Source organism: Clupea harengus, chromosome 8 (assembly GCF_900700415.2).
Source record: "Clupea harengus chromosome 8, Ch_v2.0.2, whole genome shotgun sequence".
In the NCBI taxonomy this organism is placed as follows: Eukaryota; Metazoa; Chordata; class Actinopteri; order Clupeiformes; family Clupeidae; genus Clupea; species Clupea harengus.
The window spans coordinates 10,759,780-10,781,973 of NC_045159.1; the positions used below are offsets into that span (position 1 = coordinate 10,759,780).

The 22,194-nt window shown below is 42.1% G+C and overlaps 2 protein-coding genes across 6 annotated transcripts; one reads left to right on the top strand and one right to left on the bottom strand.

Annotated features, from left to right (window-relative positions):
* Positions 1–3,280: 3,280 nt before the first annotated feature.
* On the bottom strand, positions 3,281–12,046 carry mpzl2b (myelin protein zero-like 2b). 2 transcript variants are annotated; one of them, XM_031571814.2, is made up of 4 exons: positions 11,816–12,046; positions 6,858–7,030; positions 6,405–6,615; positions 3,281–5,750 (listed from the first exon to the last, which is right to left on the bottom strand). In XM_031571814.2, the coding sequence occupies exons 1-4, from the start codon at positions 11,868–11,870 to the stop codon at positions 5,575–5,577; spliced, it is 615 nt and encodes a 204-aa protein (XP_031427674.1). In that variant the 5' UTR covers positions 11,871–12,046; the 3' UTR covers positions 3,281–5,574. The 2 variants fall into 2 exon arrangements, with proteins under 2 accessions (XP_031427674.1, XP_031427675.1); XM_031571815.2 differs by lacking the exon at positions 11,816–12,046 and adding an exon at positions 9,650–9,957.
* A 443-nt stretch (positions 12,047–12,489) lies between these two features.
* On the top strand, positions 12,490–21,053 carry pafah1b2 (platelet-activating factor acetylhydrolase 1b, catalytic subunit 2). Of its 4 annotated transcripts, XM_031571811.2 has the most exons (7): positions 12,493–12,944; positions 13,440–13,716; positions 13,838–13,919; positions 14,306–14,395; positions 15,108–15,224; positions 15,665–15,787; positions 19,308–21,053. In XM_031571811.2, the coding sequence occupies exons 3-7, from the start codon at positions 13,839–13,841 to the stop codon at positions 19,584–19,586; spliced, it is 690 nt and encodes a 229-aa protein (XP_031427671.1). In that variant the 5' UTR covers positions 12,493–12,944; positions 13,440–13,716; position 13,838; the 3' UTR covers positions 19,587–21,053. The 4 variants fall into 4 exon arrangements, with proteins under 4 accessions (XP_031427673.1, XP_031427671.1, XP_031427672.1 ...); XM_031571812.2 differs by lacking the exon at positions 13,440–13,716 and having other exon boundaries at positions 12,493–12,940; XM_012828453.3 differs by lacking the exon at positions 13,440–13,716 and having other exon boundaries at positions 12,494–12,944.
* The last annotated feature ends 1,141 nt before the right edge of the window (positions 21,054–22,194 follow it).

Consider the following 22,194-nt stretch of genomic DNA (forward strand, 5'->3'; position numbering starts at 1 on the left):
TACTATTTTAAAATAGAGTCGAGGATGGCAGACGGGCAGCCTTAGACCCCCCCGTGCACGTCCCTGCAGAAACCACTTCACTCTGTGGAACAACTGCTGTTAGGAACCGCTCCACTCCACTTTGAGCATAGCCTACTGAAGTGGAACTGGGAACCATTGCTCTGAGGAACCACTCCACTCCACTCTGAAGAGGAACTGGGAACCATTGCTCTGAGCCTACTGAAGTGGAACTGGGAACCATTGCTCTGAGCATACTGAAGAGGAACTGGGCACTACTGTTCTGAGCATGCTAAAGAGGAACTGGGAACTACTGTTCTGAGCATACTAAAGAGGCCAGTCTGACCACGCAGGTGCTGCACCTGCACTAGCTGCTGACCTCAGAGCCAGCGCACTGACGTACGTCAGCTGTTTAGTTAAACGAGTCAGGGAGACAACAGCCCAGCTTCACCAAAATGAGGGCACTGTTTGGTAACGCTTTATCTGGATGCCCTGTTTAGAAGCACCGCAGGCAGTAAATTATCTGTAAACCATCTAATAACGGTCTGTAACTAACTCTTATAACCACAATTCACTGCTGGAGAGCAGTGTTAATTTTGGCAGCTATTTTAGATTTAGTCTTAGTCTTAGTCTTTAGACGAAAATGCATATTAGTTTTAGTCACTTTTAGTCATTTTTATCCTGCTTAGTTTTAGTCTAGTTTTCGTCGACGAAAACTCAGAACATTTTAGTCTAGTTTTAGTCGACGAAGTCTCATTACATTTTAGTCTAGTTTTAGTCACATTAAACTAAAAATTAAGTCCATCTTATAGTCACATTAAACTCCTTTCCATCCCTTCTCAGGCCCGGGGACCCCTTGTGTTGTGTCTACAACTGCATAATAGTCAAGCTTGCAGTACGTAAACTGTGGATGCAATTAGTCTCTAAGATACAGGTCTCCTATGCCTACAGCTGAATTCCAATGAATTCAATGTAAATAATAATTTTAAGGCAATACTTAATTAACAGTATTATCATTAAAATATAAGAGAATATCAAGTCTAGATTTTGAAGATTCAAATGATCTGATAACACAATACAACTACTATGCCTACCTGGCCTTAGTTAAATCAACCACATATCCTCCATATGAATTGCTGTGCAATCTGATAACCAACATACAGTATTTAGCTAGACGGATAGTTTGAGAGTTGAAAGTAGTGCTAATAACAATTGCATAAATAGACAAGGATATGTAAACCAATCACATATTCATTTATTTTTTCTTGATTAATGTCATGCGGTCCATTCTGCATTGTGTTTACTAGCTAGTTATCGATAGCTAGTATAACTTAGCTATGCTACCTCATAGTTAGCCAACGTTAGCTAGCTAAAAGTTTTGAAACTCATTTGCCAAGCCAAACGGGAGGTTTCAATCGAAAATGACTAGCTAGTTATCCAAGCTGACACAACCTATACACTCGACTGCCCCTTTGAAGTTAACTTAACGTTGGCTAATATATTCGAATAACTAGTTAACATTAGCTAATTATCATTGACAGTTACTAGCTAATTTACCTTGGCATAAATGGCAGGGTTGTCTTGTGCGCTTTCAGGTGCCTCTTGTTGTGTTCTTCCCATGTATTTTGAAGCCACACGGTTTCTCTCCAGTTATTGCGGTGCATTGTGTTTTATTTTCTGTCAAGTTATAATTTAAGACTGTCCAGATATCTATTCTTATTTGTCTTCCAGTACCGAGTGCTTGAACTTCAGCCATCATAACGTTAAGCCATAGGGCGTCACTTGCATGTCTGGCCATCTCAGGGAGTGGAGGAGGGATAGATACAGGACCGGGCAACATTCAACCAATGATGTGCATACAAGTTTAGAAAAAAAAAACAATTGTGACTTAGTCAACCACCAACATTTTCGTCTCGTCTCGTCTCGTCAACGAAAGTTAAAATAGATTTACCGTAGTCATAGTTTTTATTTATAAAGATCCGTTTTCGTCACGTCTTAGTCTCGTCTTAGTCACGGGAAAAAGGTCGTTAACGAATATTTTTCGTCATAGTTTTCGTCAACGAAATTAACACTGCTGGAGAGAGAGGTTTAACCTCCCTCTTTCATAAGAGGTAAGTCTTTACATGTAAATAATGGTAAGCTTGAAACTTTAAAGTAGGTGTATTAATGATGTATATCAATGCACCAATAGGTCACCTCAAAGCAACTCCCTGCTACATGTATGGTTGCATCAACACCCTCTCATCAATTCCTCCTCCTTGTTGCACGTAAATTCACCTTTCTATCGTCTCATGGCATTCTCTCTCAGCCTGGAACCGACACACCTATATATACATACAGAGGACTTCCAGACTGTTTCAGATGATTGGGTGCAAGAGCATATGGCTTGGGTCCAGCATGGGCAGACGTCATGCACAGATTCAGTGGTGAGGATTGTACTCCACCTAGTGGAGATAAAAGGACTGGCTCTGTGATGTTCATACACCATGGAATCTTAATTCAAACAGGAAATATGCTGATTCCTTCACACATTTGCAAACATATTGTTCACATTAAATAGGCCATCAGAGATGTTGCCAAGAATTCCACTAGTAAGGTCATTACTGTACATCTCATTGAGAGTAAATTGAGACACTTTAAATGTACTGTACTATCTCGGTCAATACCGAGCAAAGCCAGTTTATTAGGGCTAACACTTAGAAGTAAACCACATGCACTAAATCTGAACCCGAGACTCAATTGAGCCAAATGAGCATGTTTACAGTACAGAGTGGCTGCTGCCTCAAGGGGTTTGAGTCAGACCAACCCTAATGCTCATCTCATTAAGTTATCTGGTGGGGGGTGGGGGGTACAGCAGGTGAGATTTGTCCTAACGAATTTTAATGTCAAACATAGAGAGAGGGAATCATTTTAAAATCACACTGACAAACCAAACCAAACCAAATGCCAGAGACGCCTGCGGTGGGTTGTTGCGACATAGGGATTAGGCTTCATGATCTTTGTCAAACTCAGCCCATTCAGGTTTAGTAAGAGAAGTGCAAAGAAAGAGAAGAGGGCAGGATGGGCCTTAATACTCCTCTTTTCAACCTCATGTGGATGACATAAAGGACAGTGGGGTGATCTGCAAAAAGACATCCGTTCGTCTTTCAGTGTCCCCACACAAGTATGGACACGTTTGGGAAACATGTTCAGCCATGTAGGGATTGGCACTTCTGTAGACATATTGTATGATGTATGCTGCAGACCAGATATTAACTCTTTCCTATGAAAGGAAATTCAACAGTACTCAGAAAAGTCTCAAATTTATTGGTTGTTAAAACATGATCAAATCTATACAGTTCATAGAAAATGGGGAATGTTAAGTGTGTTAAGTGTTGATCAGTGTGTTTGACTGTAATTAAAACAGGAATATCAAAAAGGCAGTGCAATATTTTCTACATTAAAATTTGACATCCCACAATTTGTGCAAACACAAATACCTTCATGAGCCATAATACAGTAAATACATCTCTGTCTTTTTCTTTCTCTCTTTCTCAAGCACACACTCTCCACTCATACAACATGCCCACAGGAACAGAGAAGAGCATTCTGGGTATCCACTCCGATGGTAATCGCTTTGCACACACAAACCTCCCTGCAGGCCCGCACCCACACACACACACACACACACACACACACACACACACACACACACATACACATCTGCAACAGCAGCAGCAACTGCATCACTTGGTCCATGACAGCACTAGAAAGATCACTGGCAAGTAAGTTCAAATTTCCCATCAAGCCTTACAAAAGACATCATTAACACTGAAATGAAACTGTCAAACACACATTTGGTGGAGTCGGCAGACCAGAAGGAGATCAAGTGACACCTGGTGTTGAACTCAGGATGGACTGTGTTATTCACGATTTACTTTTAATAACACAGATTATCAATGTTAGAATTACAGTAACGGCAGAATTAGGGCAGTAGCTGAGCAGTGCTAGACACGTCTGTGATGGGTTAGGCATTGCCAGTTAACTGACAGTATTGTCTGTCTCTATTGTCTTTCCTGCTATAACTCAGTTTGCGCTAAGGTTACCTGTGCTAATCATCATCATCATCATCTCCTCCATCGTCATCATCATCGTCGTCATCATCTTCATCTTCGTCATCCTCGTCATCATCATCATCATCGCTACTCTCTTCGGACCCTCCGTCCGAGCTGTCCACTTCGAAAGCCTTCTCCACTATCATCAGGTGAATGGCCTCCTCTGGTTTGCTGACATACAGGGGGTTTATGAACACACATGGAGTACATGTCCAGACATACACACAGAATATGCACAGGTATGCAGAAAAACTCACACACACACACACTCACACACACACACACAGTATTGCATATCTAGCTTACATGGCCACCTGCTGTTGTCACTGAAAGCTTACAACAGCCTGGGGAAGAAAGGTAGTTGGCTTTTGATTACCCACAAGCCCTTGCGTAAACCCAGAGAGAGAGAGCCAAAGACATGTTTCCTCCAGTCGAGATAGGGATAAGGGAATGCCCATGTCCTTCTTGACAAGATGGCCATCCTTTTCCATGTTCCGTGAGAGAATTAAGATCCGTCTCAGAAGTCTTTGACTGCCCAAGTCACAGGACCAACAGTGTGCGATCTGATTTGTTTGCAGTGAGCAGGAAGCATTTGGAGACGTTAGTCCAAAGTCTCTTTAGACCGAAATGGAAGAAGAAAAACAAAAACCTACAAAACATCCATCCAACTCAACCCCAGCCAGATATACCACGTCCCAACAATCATGCCTAGAGTAATATCACACTGATCAGTTTCCCAACAGAGAGAGAGAGAGAGAGAGAGAGAAGAGAGAGAATGTGTGACTGCAGTCTCGTCATACAGTCATAGAGATTTTTGGTGAAATAAATAATAAAAAGGCAATGCATGAATGGAATAGATCTGTAGGACGAGAATGCAACCATCTTGTTTTCAACTGACACCAATGGCTACCCAAGCTTACAAAGGCCTCTGTACAAGAATGCCGGGATATTGTAAGACAGTAAATAAGCCTGAATTAGGGCACATAACCTGGTTTGTATTGATGCCAGTTGAATACAGAACTTGTACAGAATAGCACTGTGGTTTTTAACCAGTTCTATTTCTTTCCAAACTTTCCCTTTCTGTTTGCCAATTCAAAATATAAAATCTATCAATACAAAGAAACAAAAAAGGTCTGTTAAAAAGGTCTGTTATATTTCTATTCAAAATAAAAACAATTATGAATATTTAAAATATATATATCATAAAACAATGCTAAATGCTTCTAGTAAAAATCACATACGTGAATATGTACATCATTTTGCAACAGTGAAATTTGTCGGTCAAGTAATACTCGAAATATATTTCGCACTAGCTCAGCGCCTCGCTCCCTTTTCGGTGGCTGAAGACCAAGTGTGAAACCTATGGGAAAGACAGGAGCCTCAAAGAGCCAGAGGAGCCAGACGACCACAGCCCCTAAGTCTCCATAGGCCGGAGCCAGCATCCAGAACCCTGCAGGTTTCGGTTGGGGGCCCGGGGCGCCTCTCACCAGACGGTGGGGTCCTTCCGCAGGCTCTCGCGCAGCTCCACCTCTGGTTCTTCGTCGTCATCGCGCAGGCTCAGGCGCCTCCGCACCAAGACGAAGATTATGAGGATGACTATGACCACTGCAATGGCGCCTCCTACTGACGCCGCCAAGATTTTGATATCTGAGATGGAAGCTGGAGACACAGGGGAAGAGAAAAGACACTGCACAACCCAAACACTGCCATCCAAATAGAACAATATTTTGTATTCCGATGATCATCATTTAATCTTTCATGGTGGGGCTCTGATTAGGTTTCAGGAGAATGATTTCAGTGTTATTCCACCCAGCGCTATCTACATCCTCTGCAAGACTACTGATTCCCACTACTCTTGCTTGAGAAGGCAGAGAAAGATTGTAATGGTAAGATTTAAACATACTGTCAACTATAAGCCAAAAAACAGACTGTGTTCTATTTTTTCTATCAGTCTAGATTCTACATATGTTGTGTTTTCTACAAGCCTATATTAGTAGAAATATGTCAAAATACGCACCATCTTTGAAAATCGTCTCTGTAAACACCATCAAACACAACAATTCTTGATCATGTGCACATAGATAATGAGATACATCATATACAGTGCCTGTATTGTCTGAGCTCAATAATATGGGAATGAACTCGTTCTAGTAGCTATTAGCTACCCTGAGAGAATATGAGTCAGGGACTCTACTGGCCTCTGTCTTCAGCAAATAAAATCGGCCAAAAGTGATAACATCCCTGTCAGCCAAGTCTATTTTGGTCTATTTTGGCTAAGTCTTTATCACTCATTCCATCCCGTGATTCACTCACCTTTTTCGACGACCTTCAGGATGACCTCCCCTGCGATGCCCTGGAAGTCTGGGGGATTGCGCACCTCACAGCTGAAGGTGCCGTTAAAGTTGAACTGGACGTCGAGGAGCGTGATGGAGGCATCCTCTTTCATGATGTCCCCTGACCACACTGCGTGGCCTTTGAAGCGGCCCTCAGTCGGAGGGAAAGGGCCCTCCTGGTAGTGGAACACCTGAAGGAAATGAGAGAAGATGAGGTGAGAACAGAAAGTCATACCATGTAGAACCCCCCTAGAGTGATTCATCAGTAAATGTGCTACACCTGAAACCTGATCAGGAAAATATCTGTGAAGAATGTCACGTCACTCTGCAGTGAGAATCAGGGACATTGAGACACACACCCCCCCCCCCCCAATCCAAATCAAGCATTTCCACAAGCATGTCCACCCTCATAGCCAGTTCTAAGCGGCCTCACCGTCTCCTCGGCGCCAGGCTTCAGAGGCCTGAAGTTCCAGCCAACGATGACAGAGTCCTCAAAGATGGGCTCCGATGACTTAAACGTGCACTGGAGTTTCACGCTGGTGCCATTCACCGCCTCCACCTCCTTCCGGTTCATGTATACCTCGATGGCCCGCACCTGGACTATACCTGTGGGACAGGAGGTCTGTATGGGTTAATAAGCAAGACACACAGAATGATAGAGATGGAAATACGGGACTAATGGAGATAATTTCCAAGCACTGTTAATGACTTAAATAACTTGTATGAATATGTGCTTATGAAAGCAGAAACATGGCTTTTCTGTGTTTCTGTGTGTGTGTGTAACTTAGATTATTAGGTGCCACTTAGGCTGCATATGTACAAGAGCATGTTTAGACCAGAGGTGATAAGAAGGGTCGAACTGTGCTTCTTCCGACCTTGTGCAAAACTTCCATCCTTGCCTCGGACATCAGAAATCCACCACGTGGTTATCCCTGCTGAACGCTAAACTTCTGTCTATACTGTATAAACCTTGTGCGATGTGTTTATCATGGCTTCACTTTCAGCCATGTGCTGGGAGTGAGCCCGATTGCAATTGTTGTTTGTCTAATAAATATACTTGCCCTGAGGTAACTAGGGTAAATTTTCACCTATCAGGGACAAATCTCTCTCTCTCTGATATACAGTCTGACATGGACATAATCGATTCACATACAGTATATGCAAAAGAACAGAACATACATTGATGCAGTACACACACACACACACGCACACACACACACATTTGGTACGCAGTTGCAAGCAGGACATAAAAGTTATCTTACAAATAAATGATCACATTCATACTTCTCACACTAACTCACGAGGGGCCCAGGGGAATTGTTCTTGAAACTGTGAAAAATCGATTTGATGCAATCGTTAAACAGCAAAACCACAAGAGCTTGTGTCTCACACACAAGGAGTCTCAAGCAGGCCTATCAGCTCAAGTAATGGACTACTACAAAATGACCTAAAAATTACACCGCTGTGCAAAATGACCTCAATCTCAGCCACAGTGCTGAGACTGCTTAGATCACTGCCCCTTCAGACTGAAGCAACAAGCTTTGCTATCACAGAAAGCAGTAGCCACAACTGAGTTCAGGGCCACGGACACTAGCTGCAAGTTTCAGCCACAGCAGCAGGTGCCAATCTGCTGAGTAGGCAGTGAAGCACGAGGAAGGCAAAAATCTGTCCCACTACTGAGGCAGCTGCCAGTTGTGAGCTCACCAGGCCCCACTGCCCCGGAGTGTGTCTTTGAAATCAAGAGGTGACTTGTTGTAGGCAGGCCAAAACACCTGTAGCAAATCACCACCACTGTGGAATTTACCCTCTATCTTGATCTGCATTGAAAGAACCGGCCAAAAACCATACAAAAAAAAGCTGATCAGTTTGATGAGCACTGTACAAAAAACACACTGCTGAGACCGCTTGGATTACAGTCCTTTCTTACTGTGACGTAAGGAGGCTAAACATATACTTAATCACACAACAAAACAGTGGTTGTTCTATTCTAATTCATCATCATATGGACAAAAATGTGTGCAAGAGGCACCTGTGGTTAAATGGCCCGTAATGGAGTCTCCTGTTTCAGCAACACGGGCCATTTCACTTTGCTTAGAAATCAATCTGGATGCAAAGCCTTTGAGCAATAAAAGTCTCAGTGTCACATAACGGCTAATTTTTGTAGCATCCTGTAGTGTGTGTTTAGGAATGTACATTCCAGGGCATTTTAGAAATAAGAAATAGAAAATAGCATACTCATTCTGCTTTTATACTGGTTAATTGAGGATCATCCACTATGGTGTGATATTAACACCAAGTCCATGCATTACAATCATCATTCTAATGCAGAATCAAAACAGCTTTTTTGGGGGCCAAGCAGTAAAGCTGGCAAGAAGAAGAAAGCTGCTTGTAGGGGGAATTAAGCTAAAAAAAAAATTAAAGTCAGCTTGTTACACAGCAGATAGAAGCAACAAAGTTGGTACAGAAGGGGTTTCAGAAGGGGTGCCCAAAACTTTGCAACCATTTTAAGGGCATTTTAATGGGAAAAATCAATCAAAACCAGTGCCACATACTTCTTCCTTTCAAATGCTTCCTCAATTGCATCTTCAAAGGGAATTGTTAACTTAATAAAGTAAACGATGCGGTCACACTCAGAAAACAACATCATGTCTGGTCTCATAGCGGTCGCAACAATACACTGTGGAACTTGAAGTTGTCTACCAACATCAGCCTGCAATTTCCAAGCCCGCACTTTGCCCCATTTGCCAGTCCTTTTTGTGCGTGCCTGGTTTTGCCCCTCTTGCACAAAATAAATCCTACTGTCCCTGTCATTAACTGGCAAAGAGCCAACTCATTTATTCTCAAACAAGCTAATTCAGTTGATGCTATACTTTCATCAAATGAAAAGCTATCAAAGCTGTATCCTGGGTATCTGTGTATTTTATTGTAAAGGCAGCTTTGTTTCAACCTCATCATTAAATTGACTTGGATGGGCATCATACAGATGGATTTGAATTAAACAATTTAGATTTAGATTTGATTGTAAAAGCTCCAAATATTCACAGGGGGGAAGGGAGGAACAGCAGAGCAAATAGGAGCAAGCAGATGGATTCATACATACGTCAGTCAGGAGAAAACGTATTAGCTTACATGCAGCATTTAGCTTTAGGATCCATACAAGAATCAAAAACAGCGTTAGGTAAAGAGAAAGGGTTGGGGGTGGGACAGCCCCCCAGGGTTACCAACCTGTATTGGGGGAAGAAACTGGGCTACGAACAATGGTCATCTTAGGAACCCAAGGAGAACAAGTAATACCGCCATTTCATTAGCATCAACAACATAACACAACCTGATCTAGAGAAGAGGTAGAAGGAAAGATGCAATGTATAGATCATTAAAAACTTTGTATAAGTGCTGTAACATTAGATTATAATACTAATTAAAATGTTAATACTTTTAAAATGTAAAGATTTCTACTAAGGGCTATTATTGGAAAGATTGGTAACCCTAGATCATGGCACACACTGGCACTCATAGACATAGTATACATAGTAGTATACTATGTCTATGCTGGCACTCCTCTGCAGCTTGCAGGACAATATGTGGGTAACAGGTGGCCTGTAGTTCAAAGAGTTTTTGGGATCCTCCTTTTGGAATGTATTAGGACTGAAGGGATCCGGATGTAAGAGTTAGTTTAATAAATATATTCCATAGTCAATAATTCAATACATCTCATTCCTAGTGGTAATGATAGTGTTATTTGGAAAACGTGAAAAGTTGTGAAAGCCCTCAAAACTTCCTCCCTGACCAGAGACATACTGTCAACCTCATGCATAGATCTTGATCATGGCTGGAGGTCTCACACCCCTGTGTTCTCTGTGAACAAATGGGGTCCCAGACCCGGCGACTCCCAGGTAATAATTAGCATTAAGAGATAGGATTCAGTGGGTCAAGGTTGTATGAGGGCCACTTAAGGTGCTTGAGTTGCCTCTTGAGACAATTGCCAAATATATAGGTGGCCATTTTGAATTTCTTCATTAATTCACTTCATATTTGGACAGCCTCTGTGGGATGTTTGCCAAGTTTCCATGGCAACTATGCCCTGCTGGGCTGCTTGCAGCTATATTTTATGATTTGTTTTGTTGACAAAAGAGAGACGTTTTTTTTCCAATGAGACATTTTGATAGATTTGGGCCTACAGGTGAAGCCAGTACATGTCAGACCACAAGAGTGAGAACATGAATGGACAAGCTGTCCAGGAGACCCAAAACAGCCATTTAAATCAGTACTGTCTTCTATGTTTCCAACAGATACACAGATTCTCATGTTTCTGACGTAACAAATAAGCCAAGTGTCAACATTTTAGCTCGCACTGACAATAGGCCTAGTCATCACAGCATTTCTACTAGATATAGACCCTTGACACTATGGAAGGACAATGAACAATGTTGTTTGAGTAGTTCAATTGTATTATTTGTATAACATATGGCATATTGACTCACTTTCTACAGTCATATTTCAAACAGTCCTAACCGTCCTCGGCCTTCAAACAACCAACTCCCACACACTGAAAACAAATATTTCCACTTAAGCTATGCGGACTACAACGCCATACACACTACACACCTCTACTATGTAACTAAATCCACATATCAGCACTGATTTGTACACGTTCTCTCTCTCAATAATGTCATGACATCTCCTCTACTGGGCCACTCCTTACAATGAGCTGATACTTTGTCCTTAATTACTCACTCACTTGCAGTTCCAGGGCTTGGCAGTGATACTTTTATCTACTTATTATGGTATGAAAATGTGTGGAAATTATTGCCTGGAAAAAGGCATATCATTCTATTTTATCCTCCAAATGTTGATGAAGGAATGACATCCTACATCTAAACACCCTGTTAAGGATCATTTAACCTCTTCCGTGAGAATTGTGTTAGTCGGTTGAGGTATCAGCATCAGATAAGCCTAAAGCCAATGGTCCCTGTAGGACAGGTGTCGCACTCTAAGAATTAAAAATGTCCCCACTTCCTCCCATATAGGCTACATTGTATCTAAGACTGTCATCAATTAACTTAAAGCCTTGATTATAAACTAAACAGACATAAAAGTTTTAGTTTTTGTATCCAGAGTGAACGAGTGTGGCAGCGTTTAGTTTATAAATGGCGGACACACTTTGCAAGTAACATTACAGGACAGCTCTATGTAGCTTAGTTGTCATGAAATAGTTGAAATAGCTTATCTGAAAATGTACCCTATAGTCTAATCCAGGTTAAAATGAAATGAAGTATAACCTGAAATGCCCTCAGCCCAGCTGTTGCGAGAGGATTTCACTTCTAGTAGCCGAGTGCTGATCTTTTTCTCAGAATTTTGTCGACAGACCTGTAAACACCCACACTCACTCACCTGGCGTGGCGAAACCTGCCAGCACAGCGAACAAGCATATCCATGTTCGAATCATGGGATGAACTTGACCTCAGAAAGAGACTGATTTTAAGATTATACAGTTGTCGTTGGTTAAGTTTTCAAATTTACAAATCAATCGATAAAGGTGAGGATAATGAGCTTAGTGCGGCGTTGTTACGACCATTCTGACTTCCTCAAGGTAGAACATTTTCTTTTTTAGAGGCGGAGTTAACTAGAGGTGTCGTGAAACCTGATTTCAGAATAATCTAGCCAACCTGCGCTCCAATCTCTGGCGAATAGTCTAATATGTTCTTGATATGCGTATTGTAGGCATCCATTCTGTCTGTATGTGTTTTAAATACATGTAGGTTGCAGGAACAAATTATTTATACGGCTATGTGGCCAATCAATAGACCAGTATAGAAAACCAAGTCAAATAGTTTTCTGTGTGCGGTCAGAAAAGTAACATTAGCTTCTGCCGCTCTCATGCTGGGATGGCTACATCCACCACTTGTGCATTGGAATTTTTGACAGTAATTGACCGTTCCTGTTGCTGATTGGATTTCATATTGGATCCTTGAATCTAGGGGGAAATAAAGTCCTCATAGATAGATAGATCATAGATAGATAGTCATAGCTATATAGATCTATAGAAAGATATATAGTCTGTCTATCTATCTTTTTTTTTTTTTTTTTCAACCCTAACTTACACAGCATCGCCACTAGGTGCCAATTTATCCTGTTTTGGTACAGGGCACAGGGGCGGTGCATGTTTTAATGGGAAGTGCGTGACGACGACTTCTGGAGGCGGAAGTAGTGTGTAGGACGAGGGCGGTAACGCTGGAAGAGAGCGGGAGGCAGGGGTGGAATGGACAATCGACACGCTTCTACCAAAATATTCTGTGATTTTCTTGCAACATTCGCGTAATTCGCTTTCAAAGATAACCATACAGGGTGCCATATTATGACTACTGTTGGTTACTTCGACGCCATCTAGCAGAATAACAAAGGAGGAGAACCCGAGCGTTCGTAACAGCAACATCCGCACCACAACACCAGCATCTTCGATCAGACTGACATTAGTGCACCGTGCAGTCTACGTGACAGAATCTTCTTTGCCGCCTAGTAGGTAGGCAACACGGGCATGTGGGATTTATTGGTAACTTGAAGGTTTAAGATCCAAATGGATGGATGGATTTTATACTTCTTTTCGGGAACATATGAAATGGCTCTGCTCTGATGTGTGATTTATGAGATTTGATGCTATTAAAACGACTGCTTGCAGATTCGCAGTCACCAACGTCAGAATACTTCTCACATATTGTTTTTTATCTGTCTTGTTGCAAGCACTAATATCGTCACGACGCTTCCATATTTAGTACGAATATTCATTCGATTCATTCGGCTTATTCGCCACAGGCCTCCATGAAGTAGTGTGCTTACTAGCTGTCAGCATCGAGCTCCCTGAGCATCATGTATGACCGAGGCCTTGAAACATACAACCGGGTCCTTTGTGTTAGAGGCTATACGGCGATCATATGGTCTCGTCTTTCATCTCTAGAGATCAGGGTGGAAGCTGTCCAACTCTCTGCGTTCGCCTTGTAATCGGATTGTTGTTGTGCAGGTTGCAAAAGAAGATCAAAGAATTGAAAGCGAATGCAGAGTGCACTGTTTGTGCGTTTTACTAAAGGCTGCGCGGCCAAGAACGTGGGGACAACTGTCACCGTCTCCTGTCATCATAACGACAAGGCTGCATCTTTAGTTGCAGAACATTATTCCAAACTCACCGCCCCCTTAATAGCAGTTGCACCTGTGCCAAACTTCACATAAACACATTTCTTTTAAAAAAGTACTCAGCAGCAAGCAGACCCACCTGAAGATAATTTTGCGGTCTTACAAAGGTCAATATTAATGGTTTTTTGTGTGTGTTGTAATGGTCCACGGACTTAGGATGACTGTTCGTGTAGTGTCCTTGTTAAGTGTGCTATTTAGGTTATTGGGCTAAAAGCTGTTGTTTTGTAGGATGAGTGGGGAGGAGCAAAACCCTGCTGCTGTGCCCGTACCAGTTCAGGATGTTCAAGGAGACGGACGGTGGATGTCCCAGGTGTGTGTGTGTGTGTGCTTGTGTGTACACTAACAAGAATTTGACCATTTTAACATGCCCCCCACGCACAGTGCTGACAATGGGTTTTGAATGAAATGAAATCCGAGCCATCTCTGTGGTCAGTTTGAATGCTTGCATACGGAGATAGGACCAAGCTACACTGCCTGTGCATACTGTGGCAGGCTCATTTCACTACCACTGTTTTTGTTGTCACATGTTCTTGATGAGCCTTAGCCTATCTCTGGCCAATAGAAAAAGCCACGCTGAAATTAAGAGTAGAAAAGGCCCAAAGTGCATGACCGGTTTGCCCTTCGTGTGTGTATATTTGAACTGATGAATTACTCTCTCTCTCTCTCTCTCTTTCTCTCTCGTGTGTGTGTTTGCAGCACAATCGCTTTGTGCAGGAGTGTAAAGATGCCGAGCCAGATGTGTTGTTTGTCGGAGACTCTATGATTCAACTCATGCAGCAGTATGAGGTTGGTGTTAAATTATTTAATCTTAAAAATTCTCTTAAAAATACATTTTTACTTTAAGTGCGCTGATTTATCTCCTAAAGTGCTCATACGTCATTGTGTGTATTTCTATCAGCTTACATATGTAAGGCTAAATCCCCTCCATTGTTGGTTATCTATGGATGGAATTGGAATCTGCAGCCTCATGGTAGAAATGCTTTTGATGTAGAAATCGAGGTTGGGTATAGCTGCTTCAATTGTGGCCTCTTTTGGAGTAGAGTGGGAAAAGCATTACTTCCTATGTCTGGTGTACATCTAGAAATACTTATGTGGTATTACTGAACAGATTTTTACCCTTGTATGAAGGAAAGGGAAGATATGTTCTACGTTCTTATACATCGTAGAATGTGTGCTTTTGAATAAGCATCAAAGATCATAGAGCCTTCATGAATCAGCACGTCACAGATTGTGGTCGGAGACCTAATCTACAACTTAAATATCACCTGCCTGCTATCACCAAGAATGAGATGATCCCTGCCTCTGTATAGAAGTAGTAGTTACACTGAAAGATGGCAGTGTAACGGTGTGAGCAGAGAGGTGGAAAAGTACTATGAAGTTTATGCAGTTACTTCTATCAAGTAGCAAGTAGAATGCTATACAGGACACATACCTAATATTAAAAAAGCAATATTCAGTTTGGAAAATGATGATGATGATTGTTTTGTTGTTGTTGCAGGTGTGGCGAGAGCTTTTCTCTCCTCTTCACGCTCTTAACTTTGGAATCGGAGGGGATACCACCTGCAACGTCTTTTGGAGACTCCAGAACGGAGAACTAGAGAACATCAGACCTCGGGTAGGAATAGAATGAGGGAGAAGGAGAGAGACAAAATACGTCAACTACAACAGATCCTGTACATTTATGTGCACCAAAGGAAGAGAAAGAGATTCATCATATGTTTTTTCCCCAACAAGCAGAACAGTCATACGTTGCTACACTCAAACCATATCTTACCTACAACCCTTTCCCACAGAGGAGAGATATTGTACTACTTGTCTTTTAGTGACATGCAAAATTCTAGAATCATGAGCAGGGGTGTAGAAGAGTACAACTGAAAGCTCAGAAGAAGACCTTCTGTTCCCCAGATGGTGGAGCTTGAAACACATGTGCAAGGATTACGTGCACTATGCATTGCATTTTTATTTGTAAAACTCTAATATCTTCAGAATGGAAGCACGTGAAATGCTGTAGGCTTGGAACAAGTGGTATATTTGACTGCTTTTTTTTCTCCGTAGGTGGTAGTTCTGTGGGTAGGAACCAATAACCACGAGCACAATGCAGAACAGGTGGCAGGGGGGATTCTGACCATCACTCAGTATGTACGCTCATGCCTCCCCAGGTCTAAAGTCGTTGTCCTGGTAAGTTTTTATATCTGATCTTAGTGTGTATTTGTATTTGTTTGGCATTGTAGAATGAATGTACATCGTGAACACTCTGGAGTCAAGATTGCGCAGATGCAATTACGCCTGTAATCTGAAGTGAAGGCTAAATATACTATTTCGATAATTCACTTAAAATATTATTATTTTTATAGAACATTCTATTGTAATCTGTCACATTTTTATCGACTACTACTTTGTCATTACTTGTCGTAAAACAAACAAAAAGCTATGAAAATACTAGTCTGAATCAGCTGAAGACAAATTCTAAATAGTTTTACTTACCAGACAGTGATGTTGACCAATCAGACCTAATAAGCAACTCACCCAAAGTGGAAGTAGCTACTGTCAAAGATGTGACCATAGACATAGGGAGACCTAGACCAGCAATGCCTGTGATGGCAGGGTCCCAGTTCATAGTGTTATGTCCCAGGCAGCTATTTAGCGAGTAGCTAATGTAAGCTAGCCAAGGTGCCACAAGTGAACACATATCTAAAATTATTGAAACTATTGTCATAGTATTAATATAACATTATACAGACTTTGGACTCATGACAAAATTGTTTAATGAACATCTTTTAATACTCTCAGCTGGCACGCTAAAGCTAGATCACTGACAGCAGGCTAACATTGAAAACACTAAGCTGCTGAATGCACATAACCATATGTTATGTTACTCCACAATTAGATCCGATTGGCTGGCGTATTGACTGACAATGCTCTTTGTCCAATCAGATATCCTCGTTTAAAAAAAAAAAAACATTTACAAGCATTTTTTACATTTATGCAATGAAATACCACACCAAACATCATAGATGATGATCATTTATGACCTATACAGCTAACCCAGACTATATGACCATATAGCACTAAACTATTCTGTAAGTGCTTAGCCCATTCACTTACATGGGGCAAAACACTTCCTTGTCCCACCTTAGTCCAGCCCAGTGAATGGCGTACTGTAGTGAATGATGATGTCTCAGGCATTGCCGGTCCAGGTATTCCCATGTTTATAGATGCAACCGTTTTGCCATTTTTGGTGTATAGTATTTGACTGGGTTTTTTTGGTCATTGAAGTTTGAAATGCATATAAAAGAATAACTACATAATATGAGAACTGTTCTTTCACTATATTTGAGAGCTCTTGTTCTTGTAAGTTTTTTTTAAACGCATATTACATTTTTTGAGTGGTTTTGGATTTGTTATATTTTGGGAAAATAAGTATTTGACCCCCTGCCGATTTTGCAAGTTTGCCCACTATCCACAAAAACATCCAGAAAACTGCATTTTATAACAGTTATGAATTGATTTGCATTTGATCGTGGGAAATAAGTATTTGATCCCCTAGCAAAACATGACTTAGAACTTGGTGGAGTAACCCTTGTTGGCAAGCACAGACGTCAGACGTTTCTTGTAGTTGGTCACCAGGTTTACACACATCTCAGGAGGGATTTTGGTCCACTCCTCTTTGCAGATTCTCTCCAAATCTTTAAGGTTGCGTTTTCAATGTCCTGGCTGAGGGAAGGAGGTTCTCGCCCAAGATTCCACGGTACATGGCCCCAACCATAGTCCCCTCGATGCGGTGGTGTCATCCTGTACCCTTGGCAGAGAAACAGCCCCAAAGCATAATGTTTTCACTCCATGCTTGACGGTGGGGATGGTGTTCTTGGGGTCATATTCAGCATTCTTTCCCCTCCAAACGCGGCGAGTCGAGTTGATGCCAAAGAGCTCGAATTTGGTCTCATCTGACCACATCACGTTCTGCAAATCCTCCTTAGAATCATTCAAGTGTTCATTGGCAAACTTCAGATGGCCCTGTGCATGTGCTTTCTTGAGCAGGGGGACCTTGCGAGCACTGCAGGACTTTACAGCGTAGTGTTTTGCCAATGGTTTTCTTGGTGACTGTGGTCCCAGCTGCCTTGAGATCATTCACAAGCTCCCCCGTGTAGTTCTGGGGTTATCCGGCACCTTTGGGATGATCACCAATACTGCACGAGGCGAGATCTTGCATGGAGCCCCAGACCGAGGGCGATTGACAGTTGTCTGGTGTTGCTTCAATTTGCGAATAATCGCACCCAGTTGTCTGCTTCTCACCAAGCTGCTTGCCGATGGTTTTGTAGCCCATTCCAGCCTTGTGCAGGTCTACAATCTTATCTCTGACGTCCTTGGACAACTCTTTGGTCTTGCCCATGGTGGTGAGGTTGAAGGTGTGAAGTATGATTCTTTGGACAGGTTTCTTTTATACACGTCACCAGTTGAGATCAGGTGTACCTTGTTAGGCCTAATGAGGACTAATCTGTGTGCCTTGTGGGCACATAACTGGTCTGTGGGAGCCAGAATTCTTGCTGTTCGGTAGGGAATCAAATACTTATGTAAAATGCAGTTTTCTGGATTTTTTTGTTGATATTCTGTCTCTCACTGTTAAAATAGACCTACCATTACAATTATAGATCATGCATTTCTTTGCAAGTGGCCAAACTTGCGAAATCGGCAGGGGGTCAAATACTTATTTTCCCCACTGTAAGTGTAGAAATAATGACATATTGCAAAAGTAATATAAAATGATACCAAGTAACTAAACCAAACCAAAACTGATACTTGGGCCAGAAACATGTATGACTGTGGTTAAATAGAGCCAAACCGAGGGCATAGCATAGCAACACGTAAGAAAATGGCTCACACTGGGAGGTAGTCAGAGCCATGCATGTTTCAATGCTTTCTGGATTTTATCAGTGAATATTTAAAATCCAGTCAAGAGTTAACAGAATTCTGTCTTGCCTAGGTATACACAGCGGTTTATGTGGTTTACTGTTTACCATCTTAAACTCAACATTGAATTGTGAGACTGCTAGCGATGCTTACCGCAGATGTTCCAAAGCCATTGCCACATTCTACCCCCTTTTTACACACAAAATCTCGTCTCTCCAAACACTGACTGTCTCCATCTCTTTTAAGTTCAGCTTTTTGCCTCCTCTGTCCCACTGTGCCACCTAGTTCTGTTCTGTCTTTGTGTCTTGTGTTGTGGATTTTGGCAAAGGACTTCATGTTGCCAATGGGCTAAGATGCATTATTGTCTGATGTCATCCTGAATTTCATTATCTAGAAACTTGTCGGCCCATGTAGCTAAATTGCCAGACAGTCACCAAGAATATGGGCACATTTTCTTGTAAATATAGTAGGATATTTCTTTCCTGTTTTGTTGGATAAAGCCAGCTTCAAAAAGACTAAAATTATTCAAAATCAAAGTGAGTGATTTCATCCTCTTCATCCTCTCTAATCTAGGCTCAAAATGTATCTGTTCTCTACTTTTTTTTAGTCTTTTATTTTTCTATGTTCTTTTGTCTGCCCATTTTTAAAGCACTTTCAATTACCAATGATTTGTGATTTGTGCTGTATAAATAAACCTGCTTGGCCTTGCCCAGCCATATACCAGACAGCACCCACTTTGTGTCCTTCCTCTTCTTCATCTTCCCTCTCTTGCCCTCTCTATTCTCCGCAGGGTCTGCTGCCCCGGGGGGAACGCTCCAACCCTCTGCGGGAGAAGAATGCGGCGGTGAACAACCTGCTGCGCTCGGCGCTGGACCGCATGGGGCCCGTCCAGTTCCTGGACATGAGTGCCGCGTTCCTCCACTCCGACGGAACCGTCTCGGTCAGAGACATGTTCGACTACCTGCACCTGACTGCCGGCGGCTACAGCACCATCGCCACACCCCTCCACGAGTTGCTGCTGCAGCTATTGGATGACATACCACAGGAGAGGCGGGCCTCCCTGGTCTGAGGGGTGGGGGAGGAGTGGTTGGCGTGAGAGAGTGTGGCTCTCATTCATTCCAAGGGGAGGGGGGGCTATAACGTAGCAATGAAATGAGGGAGAAAGTGTTTGACAACAAACTGGAGAGAGAGAAAGAGTGAGAAGGAGGGCGTAAGGTTGAGAGAGAGTTCTTAAACTAATAAAAAAAAGAGGGAACTAAATTCAACTCGGATTCACACTAACACAGTCAGGTGTCATTTGAAAGAGAGGAAAACACAAGAGCACACATGTTAAACAGAAAAAGAGAGAGAGAGGGAGAGGGGGAGGGAGAGGTCTGGAGGATGCAGTACTCTGCTCTGATGTATACATAACACGCAGAGCAAGCATTTTTGAGTAAAGCCCCCTGGTGGATGGTGTGCAGATACATTTTATTCTACCCCATGAAGGCAATGTCAAGCACTTAATAGAGAGCTCTGATTAGTTGAAAATGTACAGACATAATGTGTAATATTTAAGTAACTGGCCTGCTAATTTTTGTTCATACAGCTTTTAGTTTGTTTTACTTCACCCTTGCGGACAGCCGATGTGAATGCCCTGTTGTAATTTACTTTCCTCAAAGCCGGTGAAAGATGTTTACATTACTTTTTATTCAAGCCACATTTTGGTAGAATGTCAAACCTTGACATTTACAGTAAAAGTGAGAACAGTCACTTCCAAATTTGTCTTTCCCCGTCCAGGTTTTCAAGTGCACCGTTTACCGCACTATCGTGTACACTTATAGCATAGTGTCACCTTTGCTGTGCCAGAAAACCTGTGAACTGTAGCCTGGCTCACTCTGCCTGCTGCTCAGTGTGTTTCTTCCAGAATACCAGAATCTCTATGCCTTCTCACAACAGCAGCAGTCAGCCAAAGTAGCTGTGAAGATCACAACACTAAAAAGGCCTTCACTGATAGTATCTCTCTCTCACTCACTCACTCTCTGTTAAATGCACTCATTCAAGATATACATGAGACACAAGTGATGTGAATTCTTTTGATTATCCTCACACAACGAATGCACTTACTTCACCTCTCTCTCATAGTCTTTCTCACCTTGTCAGCCTTTCTCTCTGCAACAACTTTTTTGTTTGTTTTTCCTTTTTTTGTCCTTTGTGTAGAGTTAAAAAGTAACGTCTATCTTGCTTATCCGACACCTAGGCTGGTCGAACTGGTCACTATGGTAACACTATCCCCTTGTGACGTCATGATAAAGATAGCCTGCACACTTGAGTCGAACAGAATGTGGCCCTGAAATTATGTGTCTGTGTGTGTGAGTGAGTGTGTTCGGCCTTAAACTTCACTGAAATGGATACTGTAACCTCCATTGAGCATCCAATGCACGACCGCGGTGTCTTAAGCACTTAACTTGCTTCTCACCTGTCCCTGCATCTCAGTGTGTCTGTTACAGAGTGTGTGTGTGTGTGTGTGTGTGTGTGTGTGTGTGTGTGTGTGTGTGTGTGTGTGTGTGTGTGTGTGTGTGTGTGTGTGTGTGAGAGAGAATGCACCACTGTACCTGAGCATTAAAATGCGTAAGCTTCCGTTAGAGCATTGTGTGTTAGGTGAGGTGTAAATAAGCATAAGTCTGTATATAACATATGTCAGTGTTGAGCTTGATGAAGTAGCGTTGTGTGTTTACTGTGTCTGTGGTGGTGTCTAACAGAAGTGAACGTTTCCCCCCCTGAGTCGTGAGCACTCTGCCTGGGCTGGTGGCACATCCCTATATTCTAAGCATTCCAATAAAGGGGTATACCTGTAAGCCTGTGTGTGTTTGTGGCTTTACCACTGATATTCATCTTCAGATATCACAAGAACCTATCAAGTTGAATAAGATTATGAGAATTGATTATGGCTCTTGGGTGCAGAATTATATGATTTTGTTTCTGTGCTGAATGGAGGCTCAGTGGAACTGCATGGTCAGTATTTTAATATATAGAAGCCAGAGTTCATGGGACTGGGTCAGGTTTTTCAAAACATTTTAAAAAGTTGCCTTGTATTCATAAGCAAATGGCTCTTACTCCACAATACAAATATAGCTGTATCTATTAGAGGAATTGAAGTGGGTTACTTAAAGGTCATAATTCAGTTCGATTTTATAAGAGGTGCAAATAAATGTCAATTCAGAACGCATAACACTGAATTGCCATACTAGATGTTGACCTCTAGATGTCAGCAGAGAGATGTCTGCGTGTAGCTGTCGTTCAAGTAGGACAGCTCTCTGGTATTGGTCATGAACTTGTATTGTCATCATCCAGAATGGTTCTGATTAAATTATTTTAAAAAAGGCCCTGCACATAAATCTGACTAACAATTGGGCTTAATGGAGATGTAGACTACTAAGCATGAAGCTATTTTTAGTCTGAGATGTTCGAGAAGTTGAAAAAGTAGAGCCTGGATGTTTGACTGCACATTTCCATAAGGAAATTCACTTAGTATGAGTGTGGCAGTGGAGCCTTCAGACTATTCTCTTAATCACAGCAACATGCAGCTAAATAGATGAACTTCGCCCAAAGCTTCTATTCCTTTCCCCCTGTACCATAGTCTCCCAATGCCCATGACTAGCATGGTTAAGCCATAGGTGTCCACTCTGAGCTGAAGCAGA

Bases quoted from the DNA above. Each gene is read 5' to 3' on its own strand.
- mpzl2b (XM_031571814.2), bottom strand. From the start codon at position 11,870: ATGATTCGAACATGGATATGCTTGTTCGCTGTGCTGGCAGGTTTCGCC. The intron at 7,031-11,815 runs GTGAGTGAGTGT...CCTGTCCCACAG, and splicing joins GGCAGGTTTCGCCACGCCAG to GTATAGTCCAGGTGCGGGCC. The intron at 6,616-6,857 runs GTGAGGCCGCTT...CATTTCCTTCAG, and splicing joins AGCCTGGCGCCGAGGAGACG to GTGTTCCACTACCAGGAGGG.
- pafah1b2 (XM_031571811.2), top strand. From the start codon at position 13,839: ATGAGTGGGGAGGAGCAAAACCCTGCTGCTGTGCCCGTACCAGTTCAG. The intron at 13,920-14,305 runs GTGTGTGTGTGT...GTGTGTTTGCAG, and splicing joins ACGGACGGTGGATGTCCCAG to CACAATCGCTTTGTGCAGGA. The intron at 15,788-19,307 runs GTAAGTTTTTAT...TATTCTCCGCAG, and splicing joins GGTCTAAAGTCGTTGTCCTG to GGTCTGCTGCCCCGGGGGGA.